Source organism: Balaenoptera musculus, chromosome 17 (genome assembly GCF_009873245.2).
Source record: "Balaenoptera musculus isolate JJ_BM4_2016_0621 chromosome 17, mBalMus1.pri.v3, whole genome shotgun sequence".
Classification (NCBI taxonomy): domain Eukaryota; kingdom Metazoa; phylum Chordata; class Mammalia; order Artiodactyla; family Balaenopteridae; genus Balaenoptera; species Balaenoptera musculus.
In genome coordinates this window covers 326,474-342,356 of record NC_045801.1, presented here as the reverse complement: position 1 = coordinate 342,356, position 15,883 = coordinate 326,474, and the positions used below count along the sequence as shown (strand labels likewise).

The 15,883-nt window shown below is 63.7% G+C and overlaps 1 protein-coding gene across 1 annotated transcript; it reads right to left on the bottom strand.

The window, feature by feature from the left end:
- Nucleotides 1-2,541: 2,541 nt before the first annotated feature.
- On the bottom strand, nucleotides 2,542-14,971 carry LOC118883405 (cysteine and histidine-rich protein 1). Its single transcript, XM_036830184.1, has 4 exons — nucleotides 14,612-14,971; nucleotides 5,717-5,955; nucleotides 4,888-5,099; nucleotides 2,542-3,309 (listed from the first exon to the last, which is right to left on the bottom strand). Exons 1-4 carry the CDS (start codon nucleotides 14,969-14,971, stop codon nucleotides 2,918-2,920), a joined length of 1,203 nt encoding a protein of 400 aa, XP_036686079.1. The 3' UTR covers nucleotides 2,542-2,917.
- Between the last annotated feature and the right edge of the window lie 912 nt (nucleotides 14,972-15,883).

Sequence of the window (15,883 nt, the reverse complement as noted above, 5' to 3'; positions counted from 1 at the left end):
AGCAGGGTGGGGATGGGGGAGCCAAGCCATGGAAACAGAGACTGTCTCAGCAGAACGGGTGGGACGGCACCTCCCCCGAGACCCTCTCCCCCTCCAGCACCAGCGTTCACAGGACAGCCCAGGTCCTGGGGCCTGATCTCCCTTCAGAGAGGACCCAACTTCTCTAGCCTTGGCTTCCCCACTGATCAGACAAGAATGCGCATATGAGGATGCCAGCAAGAGCTGAAGGCCTGGGGTGGGGAGGCTGCAGGCTGGGGGCCAGCAGCTGACCCCTGGCTGGGAGGCTATCAGAGCCCAGGGAAGCCCATCCATGAGGCTGTCTTCTTGTAAGGAAATACAAACAACACTTGGTTTGGACCTTTTTCAAAACTGTAGTTACATACAGAAATATCCAAAGAGAACACAGATCACAAAAGCAACATAATATGTTAAGTCGTTTTCGACAGCGGTAAAAACACCTCTTCACTCCTCTCTTTAGAAAATTATTTTTATTATTTTTGTAAATGTCTCACTTCGGGCGTACTGAGAGATGTAGTGCTTAAAGGGAAGTGTGGGGGTGGGAGAAGGGAAGGGGGGCTGGCTCGACCTGTGCCCCCAGGCCTCCCCCAACCCTTGCCAGCTCAGGATGCCAAGGTGGACCGGGATCCTGGAGACAGACTGCTGGTGTCTTCTCCTTTCTTACAACAGGACTGGGACATCCTCCAGTAAACCAGTGACTCCCAGTGAGATGACACAAGGAGGTTTATGGCGCCAGCCTCCAGCGATGGCCAAGAGCGCACTGCAATGTCCCAGAAGTGCCCGGCTCCACCAGGCTGTAAGGCTCAGCTGCTGAGATGAGTGTCACAGGGCAGGGCCGTGTTGGTGGATTAGCAGTCTTCTTGGGCCCCCCCAGACCCACACCCCTGCAGGGAGGGCCTTGCCTGGGTGCCAGCCCACTCCCACGCACTCACTTGGGCAGCTGGAACTCGAGGGCCGTGTGCCCCCAGCCGTGTGTTCCAGCAGCTGAACTCTGACCCTGGTGCCGCAGAGCGCAGCCCCTCCTGTCCACCACCACCACCCCCAACAGGTCTGCCAGCCCAGCCCCAGTGGTGTCCTCCTCCTGCCTGGCCCTCTGTGGCGGCCACACACCTTCACATGCCCCATCCAGGAGAGCTGCCGGGGGCCCGCCCCTCCGCTTCCTCAATCTCACACAGGCACCCAGACACACACGGACCAGGCAAACCCACCCGTGTCCTGGCCCCCCTCACAATATGGTCACTTTGGAATTGACAGAGAGGGTGTCCATCCTCAAGAGACCCAATAGGGTGACAGGAGACCTGGCCCGTGTTGACGTGAATGTCATCCTCTGCGCCTACAGGCAGGCAGGGGCAGCCCCTGAGGGCAGTGGGACAACACCAGGGTGTGCCTGGGTCAGATGCCCACAAGGATGGGCTGGGGCTGGGGTGGGGTCTTTCTTTGTGGAGGGCAAGCCAGGCTGAGTCGGCCTTGCAGGATGGGACCCCCGCCAGCCCCATGCCCTGGGTGGGGAACAGGGGCCCTGCCAGCCTGGGAGGGCTGCTTCGTCCACTAGGAACTGGCTGAGGCTCGAGCTGTACCCCATAGCTCCTTCACTCCCCTTCTCAGCTCCCCACCTCGAGGGCCAGGAGAGAAAGGAGCCCCCAGAGACAGGCCAGGGAGGCCCTGCCCACTGAGCCTGCAGGGCCCGGGCAACAGGGGGCCAGGCCGGCAGGGGCTGCTCTGAGCACGGGGGTGGGCCTGGCTGGGGGGGCGAAGCAAACAGTTCTTTGGTATTGAAGCAACGAGAAACTATTGCAGAAGAGCCTTGTCTCCTAAGCAGGGGCCGGAGCTCTCCCTTTCCCAGTAGGTCCCAGGGTCCCGGGATCCCCAGGCAGGGCTCCTTCCCCCTGTGAGGCCTGCACTTGGGCCCGCTCACCGCAGCTATGGGGCAGGACTGCAGGACCTCGGGGGGCCCACCTTCCTCGGGTGAGAAACCACACTGCCCAGCGCTGACTTCCACGCAGAGCCCTGGATGCAGGGCCAGCAGCTGGTCCCTGAGAGCAGCATGGGGGCAGCTGGACCACTCAGACCCTCACACAGCCAGGACTGCTCACCGCCGGCAGACCCCAGGACTCTCCTCACAGCCTGGGGACACCGAGTCCTTAAGGCTGAATACAGAAGATAGATTCTCTCTTGCTCAATTTGCATAACTTGTAGAAGAGCCTGTAAAGGGTTTAATTTTTTCCCTGGGAAGAGACAGAAAATCACCCTGCATTCCGAAACGTCTGCTGAGCCCTGGTGGCCAAGTCCTGCCTCCCTGGAGCGGCTGGGGGTGGGATGTGCTGGAGCTAGTGAGAGCCCCGACCCCGCCCGTTCCCCTGCCCAGGCCTGTGACGAGGGGGCAGCGACTCCAAGTCTCTCCTGGGGCGGGGCACGTGAAGGTGCAGTCACAGGGATGGGCGGGCTCTGACCCTTGGCCAAACCGAAGACCCCATTCTGTCCAATTACAGCCACGCCTTCCCCTCGAACAAAACAGAAAGTAGGAAACAAGGGTGCCTTTTTAATTGCAATCAAATATGCCGTCTGAGGTCAGCGCCCCCGAGCCCGGCCCAGGGGCCATGCGCAGCCCCATGTGCGGCCCAGAGCAGGCGTGTGGCCCGCTGCGCGGTAGGGGCCGGGGCCAGGCTGCCGTGCTGCGCCGCGCCCCCTGGGTCCCCGAGCAGCGTCTCCTCTGCGGTGGCCCGGCCTCCAGCGCCCGGGACAGGGGAGGTGGGGCAGAGGGCGAGGGGGGCGCTCCCGCCTTCGCACACGCATGCAGACGTCCCAGTGTTCGCTTCTGTTCCTCTTCCTTCTTGGCTGAGATGGGCGATGGAGCCGTGAAGCCGCTGCCGGGCAGGCGTGGGCAGTGCCTCGGGGCTGCCTACTTCTGTATCTGGAACAGGAAGAGCCGCAGGTTGATGTTCTTGGCGGCCAGCAGCTTGTTGCACTCCACGGAGTCGACGATGGGCAGCGGCACGTAGTCCGTCTCGTTGCTCTCATTGGTGAAGACAAAGTGGTAGATGACAGGACTGATCTTCACGTCGTCGTACGGGCCCTTGAGCAGCAGGAAAGAGCACTCCAGGGGCGCCGTTACCTTGCTCTTGAGGAGGAGCTGGAAGGACAGCGTGCGCTTGCACGACAGGTTGGGGTTGCGCTCTGAGTCGTTCACGCGCGCCTTCAGGACCCACGTCTGGTTCAGCACCGTGAACCGCGGCGTCTCATAGTACAGGCGCGTGATGAAGTCGTCCGTGCGGTACGGCCGGAACTGGACCTCTGTGGAGACAGACAGGCCGGGGAGCCGGCGGTCAGAGCAGGCAGGGCCAGGGGCAGCGCCTTCCCAGCCGGCCAAGGACACGGGCTCGGCCAGGGAGGAAGGCAACTTACCAGGACACAGCGGGCTCTACTTGTCACAAGGCAAATCAAATGCAATTATGGCAAACGGAGGCGCACGCAAGCTTTGGGGAAACAACTACGAACAGAAGTGACACGCGTTAGCGGCAGGGAGTCCAGAGGCTGCGAAAGGTGAACGGCCAGCCCCGCCTGACCCCCAGGTCAGGTGAGGCCTCCCTCCTCACCCTTCCCCAGGGCCCAGCAGAGGGAGAGGCCCCGCCCAGGGGGCCGGGGTAAGCAGACACACAGACAGGATGCAGTTCTGTGAACAAGTGTACTTTATTGGTTCCGATACAGAGCTGCCGGAAAAGCCGGCGGCCGGGCTGGCGTGTTGGGCCTCGAGGTGGAGTGCCATCGCATGGCTGGTGCTGGGCTCTGCTGGCCGGCCGAAGGGCCCATCGGTCAGTGGGCGACTGCCATCACACAGTTCTCTCAGCAGAGCCCGTGGCCCACGGCTGGCGAGTCCCTCCACAGAGGTGGCCAATCCTCCCTGCCCGGCCACGGCTGCAGTCACGACGCCTCAGTCCACCCGGACTCTCCAGGCCTGGCCTGGACTGTTTGTGACACAGTGCCCACCGGGGCAGCTGAGGCTACGACTAACCAGCGGCCGTGGTCTTCTTCTGCTGAGACCCCGGCCCTCGGCCTTCTGGGCCTCCACAGGCCTCCACCTAGCCAGGTCCAGTCCAGGCAGCACGGTCTGACTGGCTGCCTGTGACTGCCCTCGGCGCTCTGGGCCAGCCGCCTGGCGTGGGCCGGGCAGTATAGGGCCAGAGTACCCCCAGCAGCTCCAGCGACAGCAGGGGCTTCTTGCTATTGTGTGTGTCTAGACCAGGCTCTGGCCTGACTTCTGCTCCCCAGAGTGTCCCGAGGCAGTGGCGGTGGCCAGGAGAGCCCAGGAGATCCAGCGGGCCTGAGTGCAGTCCAGCCTGCCCATCCCTGGGCATCCACTCCCAGCTCTGCAGCTTGAGTCAGGCACCCTCAGCTCGTTCTGGAGCCCCGGCCCTGACCATCTTCTCACTGGCCTCAGGAAGCCCGTGGCCACTGCAGTAACCGCCTGCAGGTAGGACCTCACATGACGAGTGCTCTTCTTGCCCCTGGCTCCGCAGGGCAGGCCCTCAGCTCCCAGACCCCCCGCCAAGACACACCCACCTTCCGGTTAGACCCCAACTGTCCCAAGGTTGTGCAGCCCCACGCGGTGAGGACACCACTTTGCTGGGGTAGCAGGGCCGGGATGGGGAGGACAGGTGGGAAGGGCCTCTGTGAGAGCCATGCAGGTGCCTCCAGGGTCCTGCCCGGCCCCTCTTCTCCCTTAGATGTCCTCCCATTCACCAGGAGCTTGTCCAGAGCCTGGCCATCTGGTGCAGCCTGTGCCACTGCCCAGACCCCATGGCTCCCCCGGCTCCCGGCCGCCGGCCCCACCCCCAGCCTGTGTGGCATGCAGCGGTCAGCAGGGCGCCTCACCTGTGTAGCCGATCTTCTCGAAGCTGAGCAGGCTGAAGATGCTGTTGTAGAGCTGCATCTCCTTGCGGTGGCTCTGGTCCATCTCGTCCAGGATCTCCATCAGCTCATTGCCCGTCTTGGTTGGGTGGGCACACGCGGCCTCGTGCACTGTCAGCTCGTGGAAAGGGCCGTGCCATGGGCAGCCGATACGCTTGTACTTGCACTGTGTCACCCTGGGGAGGAGGCGAGCACTGCGGTCACACCCGCGCCCCGTAGAAGGTGGCTGTGCCAGTGGGCCTCCAACCAGCCCTGCTCACACAAACCACTCCCTGAAGGACATATTCCCCACATGCCGGCCCTCAGGAAGGGGTCAGAGTGCGTGAGAGCCTGAGAAGGAGCAGGGCATGTGTGAGCTGTGCGTATGCATACCCCCTACACCCACTGCCACGGGGCCTCTCTCCACAACGGTCCTGGGCCCCGCGTGGCTTCACTCCAGGGGAGGCTCGGCAGCCTGGCCCCCTGGAGGGGGGGATTGGGGTGCCAGTGCCACCATCACGCTGCGCTCCCAGAGCCCCTGTGCTGGCCACACTTTCCTGGCCCAGGGACACCATGGACAGTCTCTAAGAAAGAAGGCACCACACAGCCACAAAGAACCCTGGAGGGCCAGGGTAACATTCAGACGCTTCCAGTTGCAGATCTAAGCCCCCCAGTCTGTGGAGCCTCCCGCCCACCCCCTCCATGGCCTGGGCCCTGAGCAGCTTTGCACTGACCCGGCCCTGTGAGGTCGCCGCCGGGCGGCGTGCGTGGAGCCAAGCCCCCGGCAGGCAGGCCAGCCAGCCCAGGTGCTTACCTGTCCTGGCACTCCTCTTTCTGGTGCCTCTCCAGGAGGGAGCGGGGGAACTGGCACAGGCAGAAGCCACACTCAGAGGGCAGCTCGCTCACGGCCTTCTCCACGGCCAGGTTGCGGCAGCAGAGGCTCTTACTGATCTCGCAACGACAGTTGGGGCACGTGGCTTGCTCCTCCTTCAGCCGGGCATCTGCTAGTAGGTGGATAAAACAGCCAGCGCACATCAAGTGACCATTAGTACACTGCGGAGAAGGAAAGGGAGATGAAGCTCACGGACCTGCGGGACCGCGCAGACGCGCGCCCGCCCCACTGCCGGCCCCTCCCAGGGGCTGCGGTGCAGGGGCCGTGGGCAGGCTGCTGCCCGACAAGCACAGGCTGCCACTCCCACTCCCGAGGGAGGGCCAGGCTGTCCTCCCGGAGCCCCGTGCACGCGGCCAGCAGGGTCCCCATGGAGAGGGCGGGTCTCGAGGTGGCCCTCATTGGCAGCAGAGGTTCGGGCTCTTCACTGTGGTGGCCCGCCAGCGGGCACTGGGTGGGCCACACGGGGGCTTTTCCCATCCAGGGGCTGGAGACTGTCCCCAAAGTCCACCACAGGGCCTGATTCAGGGACGCCCACGGAACGCGGGCTCTCGGCCAGCTGCCCACGCCGAGGCAGCTGCACCCTCAGCCTGGCCCCGCCACTCCAGCCTCCTGGGCCTGCACAGGTGAGGAGGCAGCTGCCACCCGCCCAGTGGGGCTGGCTACCTGGAGGGGACCTTCCCAAGGGCCGGTGGCACAGAGCCGTGGCGGGCGGGGAGGCCCACTTGGCCCAGGACAGGGCACGTGGGCAGTGTGCATCCGCAGGAGCGTTGCTGGCTTTGGGCCTAGGAGCCAGGCCCCTCCCTGGCTGAGCCTGCGGATCCAAGGCGCAGACGATGCCGTCGGCGACCTGCCCCTCCCTGCCGGGGGTCCTGGCGTGTGAACAGTGGGCTGCCGGCTCAGCTACCTCGGCTCCATCACCGGCTCCACACACCTCCTGAGCACCCACTTGGTGCCCTTGAGACACACGGCAGGCTATGGGCCTGGGCCTGCAGGGGCTCACGGGGTTGGGGGAGGAGAGGCCCACACGGGAACCAGAGGTGCAAGAGCAGACAAGCTGTGTCCTCCAGGGCAGACACGGCAGTCTTGGAGCCCGGGGAACACTGGTGAGAGTGTGGGCCCCCTCACCCGAGGGCACCTATCTCCATTGGGAGACGCCCAGTAGCTGAGGGCAAGTGGGCAGGCAGTGCTTCCACAGGCTTCCTTGGGGCCCAGGACCCTTTTGCGACTGGGATCCAGTGTGGTAGAGGGACTCACAGGGCCACTGCCAAGCCACGCCTGCACACGATGGGGTCCTCGGTAAACACCAGGGGTCCGTGCACCCTGAGCTGAGGGCTGCAAGAGGCTGAGTGAGCTCTCAGCGCCTGTGGGTCATGCTTGGGGTCCAGTGAGCGATGGGACCTATGTGCTGAGGACCGATGCGGGGGCCGGGGACAAAGGCCTCAGTCACAGGATCCAGGTCCACACAAACACCCTAGATCAGCTGCACTCAAATCTCAATTTCTAAGTCAGGTCAAAAGTTAAGATGTGCGAGACGAGGAGGGGGCTGGCAGGGGCCGGCCAGCGCCTTCTCTGGACACACAGCCTGGCTGGGGGTTGTGGAGCGAGGCTGGTCCCGAGAGCGGCCAGGGAGGAAAAGCAGTCTGACCCGTCCACCGCCCGGGGTCAGTGGAGAAGCCAGAGACGCGATGAGTGGAGGAGAGGGTGGGGCACACGGCACCGTAGGCCGCTGCCGCCCTGTGGGAAGCTCAGACCAAGAGCCCAGGTCACACGTGTTCTCAAAGCCCCGCCAAGGGCCTGAGCCCAAGAGGGCCTGGCTTCACCGTGCCACAGCCCCAGGGAGAGGATCGCTGTGGCTTCTAGAAGGCAGAGAGGAAGCAGTACATGGCGACCTGACCACTCAGTCATGGGAGGAAGAAGCTGCAGGGCCCCCGGAAGTGAGGCCAGACAAGGAAGCACCGGGCTTGCTGAAGTCCCAGCCGCTGCCTAGCACCCCAGTGAGGAAGCCAGGAAGGCCTGGGGACCCCGCACTACTCTGTGTGGCCAGCGCTAGTTCTAGATGCCCCAAGGCAGGGCCCGAGGGCCTCAGCAGAGAGCAACAGTCACTGCTGGGCCCAACCCAGCTGGCTTCTCCTCTGTCTCCGGTGGCCCAGCCAGGGCGTGGGCCTGCAGGCGCGCGACTCGGGATGGAGTCCTGGGACTTCCTGAGGGACCCGAGGCTGCCGGCTGTGTGACTGCTCGCTCCCAGCGCCGCCCTGGAAGCCCCCTGCTCTGGAGCGGAGGGGGTGGCCTGCGCGCCCCCCGGCAGGCCTCGCCTCAGAACCTGGGGGCCGCAGGAGTTCCCAGGCTCCAGGGCCAGTCCCCATCCCACCCTCCCGGAGCCTCCAGACCCAACACAGGCTCAGGTACTAGGGCACCTGCCCTCTGTTGGGCTCTGGGGAGGCGGGGGCGCTGCCCCTGCAGCCCTAACCGCTCAGCTCCGAATCGCAACGCGGCTAACCAGCAAGGCGCTCCAAGTGCTGCCGGCCTGCCAAGGGGCAAGCCAACGGCCACACGTGGCTAGTCCCTTACCGGCCACCCAAGGGGCGCTCTCTGGGTGGACACCAGGTGGCCAGCCTTGGCCCCGGCACCTACCCAGCCCAGGCAGTCTGTCCACAGCAGGATAGTCACCATGCTCCAGAGCCCTCCCCACCAGCCAGGCTCCCCCTCGGCCTCCAGAGCGAGACCTAACTCTGCACGCAGGCCTGGCCCAGGGCCTCTGCGGTGGTCGGGCTGGACTGTACCTGCCCCAGTTTGCCCATCCAGAAGCTGGGCCCCAGAGGGCTCAGCACAGCGTTGGCCATATGCCAAGCCTCTGACAGACAGCACAAGCCAGGGCAGTCGGAGTGCCCCACACTACGTGCCAGGGCCAAGCCCCCGAGAGCTTGGGCAGTTCCAAGGAGCAGTTCCTGCAGTGCCCAGGATGGGCTGCCTTCCCACCACCTGCCAGGAAGACCCTAGAGACAGGGAGGGCTACGGAGGGGGCTCCACGACCCAGGACCTTGTAGGGCCTCCCAGGCCCTCCCAGGACAGATGCTGGCCAGACCCCACAGGTCACCAGCAGTATGCTCTGAGGCTGGTCACATCCTTCTCTGGGCCTCAATTTTCTCCAGCACAAAAGACAACAAGGGGCGGGGAGGTACTTCCCTGATAACACAATGGATAAGACTCCGTGCTCCCAATGCAGGGAGCCTGGGTCAGGGAACTAGATCCCACATGCATGCTGCAACTAAGAGTTCGCATGCCACAGCAAAGGAGACCGCGAGCCGCAACTAAGGAGTCCACGTGCTTCAACTAAGGAGCCGGCGAGCCGCAACTAAGGAGCCCACAAACCACAACTAAGGAGCCCGCCTGCCACAACCAAGACCCAGCCCAACCAAATTTAAAAAAAAAAAAAAAAAAAAGACAACAAGGGGCAAGGGGACTTCCCTGGCGGTCCGGTGGTTAAGACTCCGCGCTTCTACTGCAGGGGGCACGGGTTCGATCCCTGGTCGGGGAACTAAGATTCCGCAGGCCACATGGCGCAGCCAAAAAAAAGGCAACGAGGCCAGGACTGGCCTTATTACGCACTGAAGAGGTAGGATAGGACCACCAGTGCGACACACAGTGGCCAAAGAACTAATGCCTGGCACCACACTCATCACCCAGCAGAACCCAGCTAGCCCCTCATGCAGCCCCTGCCCGGAAGCCTCAGGAAGGACTCCAGGCACAAGCCTGTGATTTCAACAAAACCCCCTCTCCCTCTCTCACCCCTGGGTTCCCCAACCCCACCAAGTTGTGCCCCAGCCCAAGCCCCTCTGCAATGGCCCAAAAGTGGGCATTTGTCCCTGCCCCCAGGATGTCGCCCAGCAGCCCCTCCCCCTGCCTGCCCAGGGCACCCAGGCCATGCAGGCCGGGGCCTCTATCTGAACCAGCTTCCCCCTGGGGGAGCTGAAGGAACCGTCCGGACTCTTGAGGAGGAGCCCTGGCCCCTGGGCCTTGGGACAATAGCAGGTCTTAGAAAATGCCCCCCAGCTTCTGGGGGCCAAGTCCTCAATCAGCAGGCCTTTTAGGCCTGGAGTCCACAGTCCCCTCAAACCCTGGGGTGCCCCCCAAACTCCGCTCTTTACCACTAAAGGAAGGCCCAGCACCCAGACTCATGTGAGCAGCCCAATCTCCAAAGCACAGCGGAGGGTACCCACCCCCAAAGTGCCCCTCAGCCCAGCTGGAGGCCCCCCTTCACCAGGCCCAGCAGGGTCTCACGGCACCCCACACCCCTGCACACTCGGCCTGAGGTTTCCTTGACCTCTTTCATCAAGGGGCCTGGAAGGGACCATGCAGGGTCTGAGACACACAACTGTCTCAGGGGAAGCCAGGGCTACAACCTTCCACCAGGTTTTGGGTTTGAAGTTTTGGGCCAGCAGTTCCTGATGTCACAGCACCCCGAGACTCGGGGACTTGGGTGGGGATCAGTCAAACCTGCAGTCAGGCTCTTGCTCAGAACCCAAGTGCTGCCTGGATCAAAAGGTAACTCAAATGGCAAACAACCACTACAAAGAGCACAATTTCTCATCTCGTCAGAGTCCAGAAACTTGCTCTTCCCTCTGCCCTAGTCTTGGATAGCTATGCAGACATATTTTCAAAGCTTTTTTCTCAAAGCATGAGCCAGCCATAGTCTTGGAGCTGGGGAAGAGGATCCCAGGCCATGTGGGTGGGCAGCCCCATTAGAGATTCCTTAAACATCACCTTGAACAGAGTCTGCAGCACCAGGCAGGTCGACAGATGCCAAGACGGCGCACTTGGAAGCTCCCCAAGGCGGGTACCCACATTGGCCAGGACACAGGCAGAGATGGAGCCACCCCTGCTTCCCGGGCCTTTTACCCACATGGCTGCCAACGAGGTAACCAAGCCAAGTGGGCTGAGCCGAGTCCTGGCGGGCACAGGAAGCGCAGCAGGACACCCTCAATCCTCCCACAGGACAGACGGCGTCAAGTGCCCAGGCAGGTGGGGTGGGACAGGCATCCTGTAGCAGGGAGAGAAGACGACCTCGGTGCAGGGGTGCTGCCTCAGTGGGGCCCACGAGGAGCAGGAGTGGGCAGGGGCAGGGACGGGAGAGGGCACCCCGGCAGCAGGGGCATGAGAGCAATGGGCTGAAGGGGCGGGGCTCAAGTCTGAGGCGGGAGCAGTGGGCAAAGGGGCCAGAAGGCCAGTTGGTGCCACATACCGTGACAAAGGCCCCCTGACTACTCCTCCACCCCAGTGGGGGTCACAGGAGCTTTCCTGGCTGAGAACCAAGTTGGGGTGGGAGAGCTCTGCGGCCCCTCCCTCCAGATGTTGGTCTGAGGCTCAGGGCCTCAGCTGACATTAGCGGGGTCAGGGCCAGGCCTACCTTGTGTGAAGGGCTGGAGGAGAGTCCCAGGTGGGGTCAGGGATCAGGCTGTGGCGGCAACGATCCAGGCACCACCCACTGAGCCTGTGTTTCCCCCAAAGAAGGCAGACGACCCAGGTCACGTCGCCCTGGGGCCACAGGGCTGCATTCAGAGCAGGTGCCAGCACAGCTGCCCGTTGCCGGCTCCAACACAGAGCTCCTATGTGCACGTCACTGCTGCATCCCCGGCCCTCCTATCCCTACCTGGTTGCCCGCTGCCGTGCCCACCCAGGACCCTGGAAGGCAGCTGCACACCTTGTCAGGCCAGTCACCAAGAATACACCTAACACCCACACGGAGAACATCAAAGCCAGCACCTGCCGCACCAGCTGCAGCCCTGACCTGACCTGACCTAACGCAGGTCACGGTGAGAACCATTTGCATGAGTGCCCTGGTCTGACACCAGAGCAAGAATCCCAACCCAGGTGGTGTGATGTACTGGACCCATGGCGGAGCCGACACTGTGGGACTCAGATCAGGGAGCAGGTGACCAAGCCTAACCGTGCAGCCCGTGTCTGCTCTCACCACCACCCAGGCTTCCCCAGAGGCACGGAGGTAGGGGCTGCTGGCCGGAGAGCAAGCTCTCGAGTTACTGCGCACCCAGCCACATCCAGAGGCCCATGGAGACGCCCCTGCTGCCCCAGTGCCAGGCACAGCATGCAGGGCTCAGCATGGTCACTGGCTCTTCTCCTCACCCCAGAACTGGGTACCATCTGAAACAGCCCTCAGATGCGTAGCACTGCTGGTGCTTGCCCCGAACCACGTATCCTGGTGGGGTCAGACAAAACGTTGCCTATAGGAACAGAGAGCAAAACATACCACATGCCTGAGGCAGGTCCACCGGAGACAGCCCGTCAACGTGACTCACCAAAGAAGGCCAGCAGAAGTGGAGGGGCTGAGCCCAGGCCCAGAAGCGTTGGCGAGCAGTGGGCCCCAACCAGGGACACGTAGAGCTCTGCGTCCTCATTTCAAGGCAGCGCATGTGGAACCTATGCTGTCCTTGACCAAATCATCCTGGGAGCAAACCCAGCTCTGATGCCAACCAGGCAATCGGGCGGGCCTCCAGGCCCATCTCGATCCCCCCCCACCCAAATAAATGTCCCCATCCAGGGTGGCTGTGAGGGTAATGCGGACCACTGCACGCAGCAAGGAGTCACCAAGAAGCCTTCCCTCGGGCCCCTCACACCCCAGGCTCCAGGGTGGGCACGGCTGTGCATCCATGCCCCATGGGCCCCCATCACACTGCAGGTCTTCCAGCAGCCAAAGCAAGTTCTGACCCGTGGCAGGGTTCCAGCCAACCCTTCTAGGGCCAAGGGCTCTCCCACTGATCACACGCTCTAAAGCTTTCTCCCAGCCTCTAGAGATGAGAGGGAATCAACTCCCTGCCAAGGCCCGGGTGTCACTTGGGGAGAATGAAGGTGGGGCAGAGGGCTGGTGCCAAAACCCACAGCTGAGCACTGGTGGGCTCTCCTCACTCAGCGGGCCCGTTCCCAGGGAAGCCACTGAGCAGAGCCCACTAGGCCACGGGGAAGGCCACACAGGCCAGGTGGCCCAGAGCCTTCATTCCCCATCAGAGCTGCTCCGCCACCTGCCTCCTGCCGGCCCAGAGCTCAGCTCCCAGCACGGTGCGGGCTGGTTTGAAGCAGCCAGGCTCAGAGGCCCGGTCACCAGCAGCTCCGGCCAGAGGCAGAAATGCAGCTCTCTGTGCTGAGTGGACCCAGAGCTGGCACCACATGGCCTGTTTTCATGCCAGGTCCATCTCCAGCCCACTCACACGAGGAGAGATGAGGAACCCTCTAATCCCCCTGGGACCCCCCCCCCCCCCACCATTGGCTTGGCTTCCTAGACTCTCACTCAAGGCCCAAGGAAGGAAGAGTGCTTTTGGGAGGATCAAAAGGTCGTAGGCAAGCAAAAAAGGCCAGAGAAAGGACAAGTCCTGAGGTGCACCCCCAAAGCTGAGGCGGTTATGAGAAGTGCTACCCCAATTTGCACTGGGCCAGGAGGCCTGTGGTACTCCTGAGCTAGGGCCTCTGGCCAGGAGCTTCCCAAAGCCCAGGAGGGTGGGTTGAAAGCCAGTGTCCTCTCCCCAAGGAACTCAACCCACTTCCCCACCAATGCCTCTTCTCTCTCCATCACCCAGGCACACTGGGATCCTCCAAAGCAAACTCATGCCAAAGCAGGAAGGATCTGGAGATCCAGAGGCTGGGGAAATGGCAATTCAGACTAGCCTGCACTGTTTACTACAAAAATGGCCCTCGCACCACAGCCCTCACTCTGAGCGTAAGCAGGGGGATGAGGCCCCATCGGCCACGTCCAGCTCTTGTAAATGCAAACAAAGGTGACAGGGTACCTGTTTCATTCCTCAAAGGGGCTGGGGGTGTGGGGGTAATCAGAGATGGGGGTTGACGTGGAGAGACACACAATGGAGAAAGCAGAACGCTGCGCAGTGACCCTGGGACCAGAGTGTGACCCTGCTGCTACGGGGTGCACGAGTGAGAACCCCTGGGCTAAGTACCCTCTCTGGCAGCCCTGAGCGGGTTAAGGACTCTGACTCCAGCCACCAGGCTGGCTATTCAGACAGAAGGGAAGTGGACAGACCTCCTGGAGCACCAGTAGCCTAGGAAGCCAGGCCTGGTGTGGGTGAGGTGGGATGTGGTAGGAGCCCAGCCTGAGGCACAGCATGTCCAGAAGGCACTGGATTGGGCTGGGGCGGGGGCTGGGGCTGGAGAAGAGACCCAGGCTGTGGGGCTTGATGTGGGCAGTTCATCCGGACCAGGAATGAGGGGAAGGGGCGGGGGAAGGCAAAGAGGTGAGCCCCTCCCTTCTCAACTTTCTTCCCAAAAAGAAGTGACAAGGGAAGGGGATTCTTCCACACCAAAGGGTAAAGGGATGCAGGATGAGCAGGAGAACAGGTTTGGGGGGGGTGTGTCTGCAAAAGAACTGAGCAGAAACACTTGAGGAAGAGCAAAGACCAGGGACTCCCGGAGCCCAGGGAGCTCAGGGCTGTGCAGAGCAGGCTCAGAAGTGGGGAGGAGCACGGGCATCTGTCGCCAGCTTTCTCTGGGGTCAGCTTGAGGGTGGGCTGAGGAGTGCTGAGAAAAGGGCAACAGGGGAACCTGGAAAGAAAAGGGGCGTCCAAGTGGGAGACAGGAGATTCCCATCAGGAAATAAGGGCAGTCACAACGAGAGAAAAAAGGAGGTTCAGAGCAGGAAACAGGAAAGTTCCCAGAGGACGAGAATGAGGAGCTTCCGAACAGGCGCCAGAGTCCCACCTCTGGGCCCCAGGGCTCTGGCCTGGCCTCCGAGGAGACGCGGTGCCGGGGGGCCGGCCGCGGCGGGGCTGGAGCCGAGCCGGGTCTGGCCGGCGGCCCTACCTGGTACACGGAGGCCTTGGGCAGGTCCAGGCAGACCGTGCAGCACAGAACCGAGTAGAGCCGCTCCTCCAGCTTCCCGCTGCCCGCCGCCGCCGCCGCCGCCGCCGCCTCGGCCGTCTCGGCCGCCCGTAGCCGCTTCTTGGGCGGCGCATCGGGGTCGCCCGCCGCCTCCTGCAACTGCCGGGCGCTGGCCAGGCCCGCCTCGTCTGGGACCCCGGGCCCCGCCGCCTCGCCCAGCGCCGCCGCCGGCCCCGCAGACGCTCCAGCCCCGGCCCCGACCCCGGCCCCGGCCCCGGCCGGCACGGCACCGGCAGGCCCCGCGGCCGGGCCGCCCCCGCCGGCCTCCTCGGCGCCGGACATCGCGGCCGGCCGGCCCGGCGGGCGGGTGCCGGCGCGCTCCCGCGGCTGGAGGTTAGGGGCGCCGCGCACTCCCTCCGCCCTCTCGCCGCCGCCGCCGCGACCCCGCAGCCCCGCTCCCTGCGCCGCCGCCTCAGTGGGTTCGGCCCGCGCGTCGCCCCGCAGCCGCCGCGGCCACCGACCCCGGCGCGGCCGCCATCTTTGTTTTCCCTGTGCGATCCCCCCTGCCGCCGCCTACGCCCCCTTGTTCTCTCAATCACGTGAGCCGAGCGAGGCCAATGGGAGGGCTGTTCGGGGAGACAGCGCGACGGCCAGAACCAATGGGCGCGCGAGAGCCCGCCCCTGCATAAGGTGGGCGGGGCCCCGGGCGACCCGCTGAGGGGCGATCTTTGGGGCCCGAATAGTCCTGGCGTCAGGGGTGAGCGCGGTGCTTCCCGCCAGTCCGGCCCGCGACCACACGCCTTGGGTGCCCCTGAACGGAGGGCAACCTTGGACCCCCACGTCCAGATGTGCCTGCGCCTTTGTCCCCGGACACCCAGGCTAGCGTGCGCGGGGCTCTGGCTTGGCTGGCCGGAGCGAGAAACTGCCGGCCACCTCTCCCTCCTGTGCGGGAAGAGATGTGCTTCCACAGGACGCGAGTGCAGGCACTCCCCAAGGGAGGACTCTGGACCCGGAATCTAACCCACTGCTCTGCCCAATCCCGTTTCATAACCCTGGGGTTGGGAGCTGAAGAGGGGTCCGCTGAGGAAAGCGAGGGTCTTAGGAAATCAGGACTTGCCTCGCACAGGCCAGTGGGCAAACGGGTAGAGGTCGAGTCAGCCCTGGGAGGGGATGTACATTTCCGGGAACGGCTGTGGTACGGCCCTCCCCTGCCCCCACACCAGCCGGCGGGCGGTTAAGGTCACTGCCCCATAG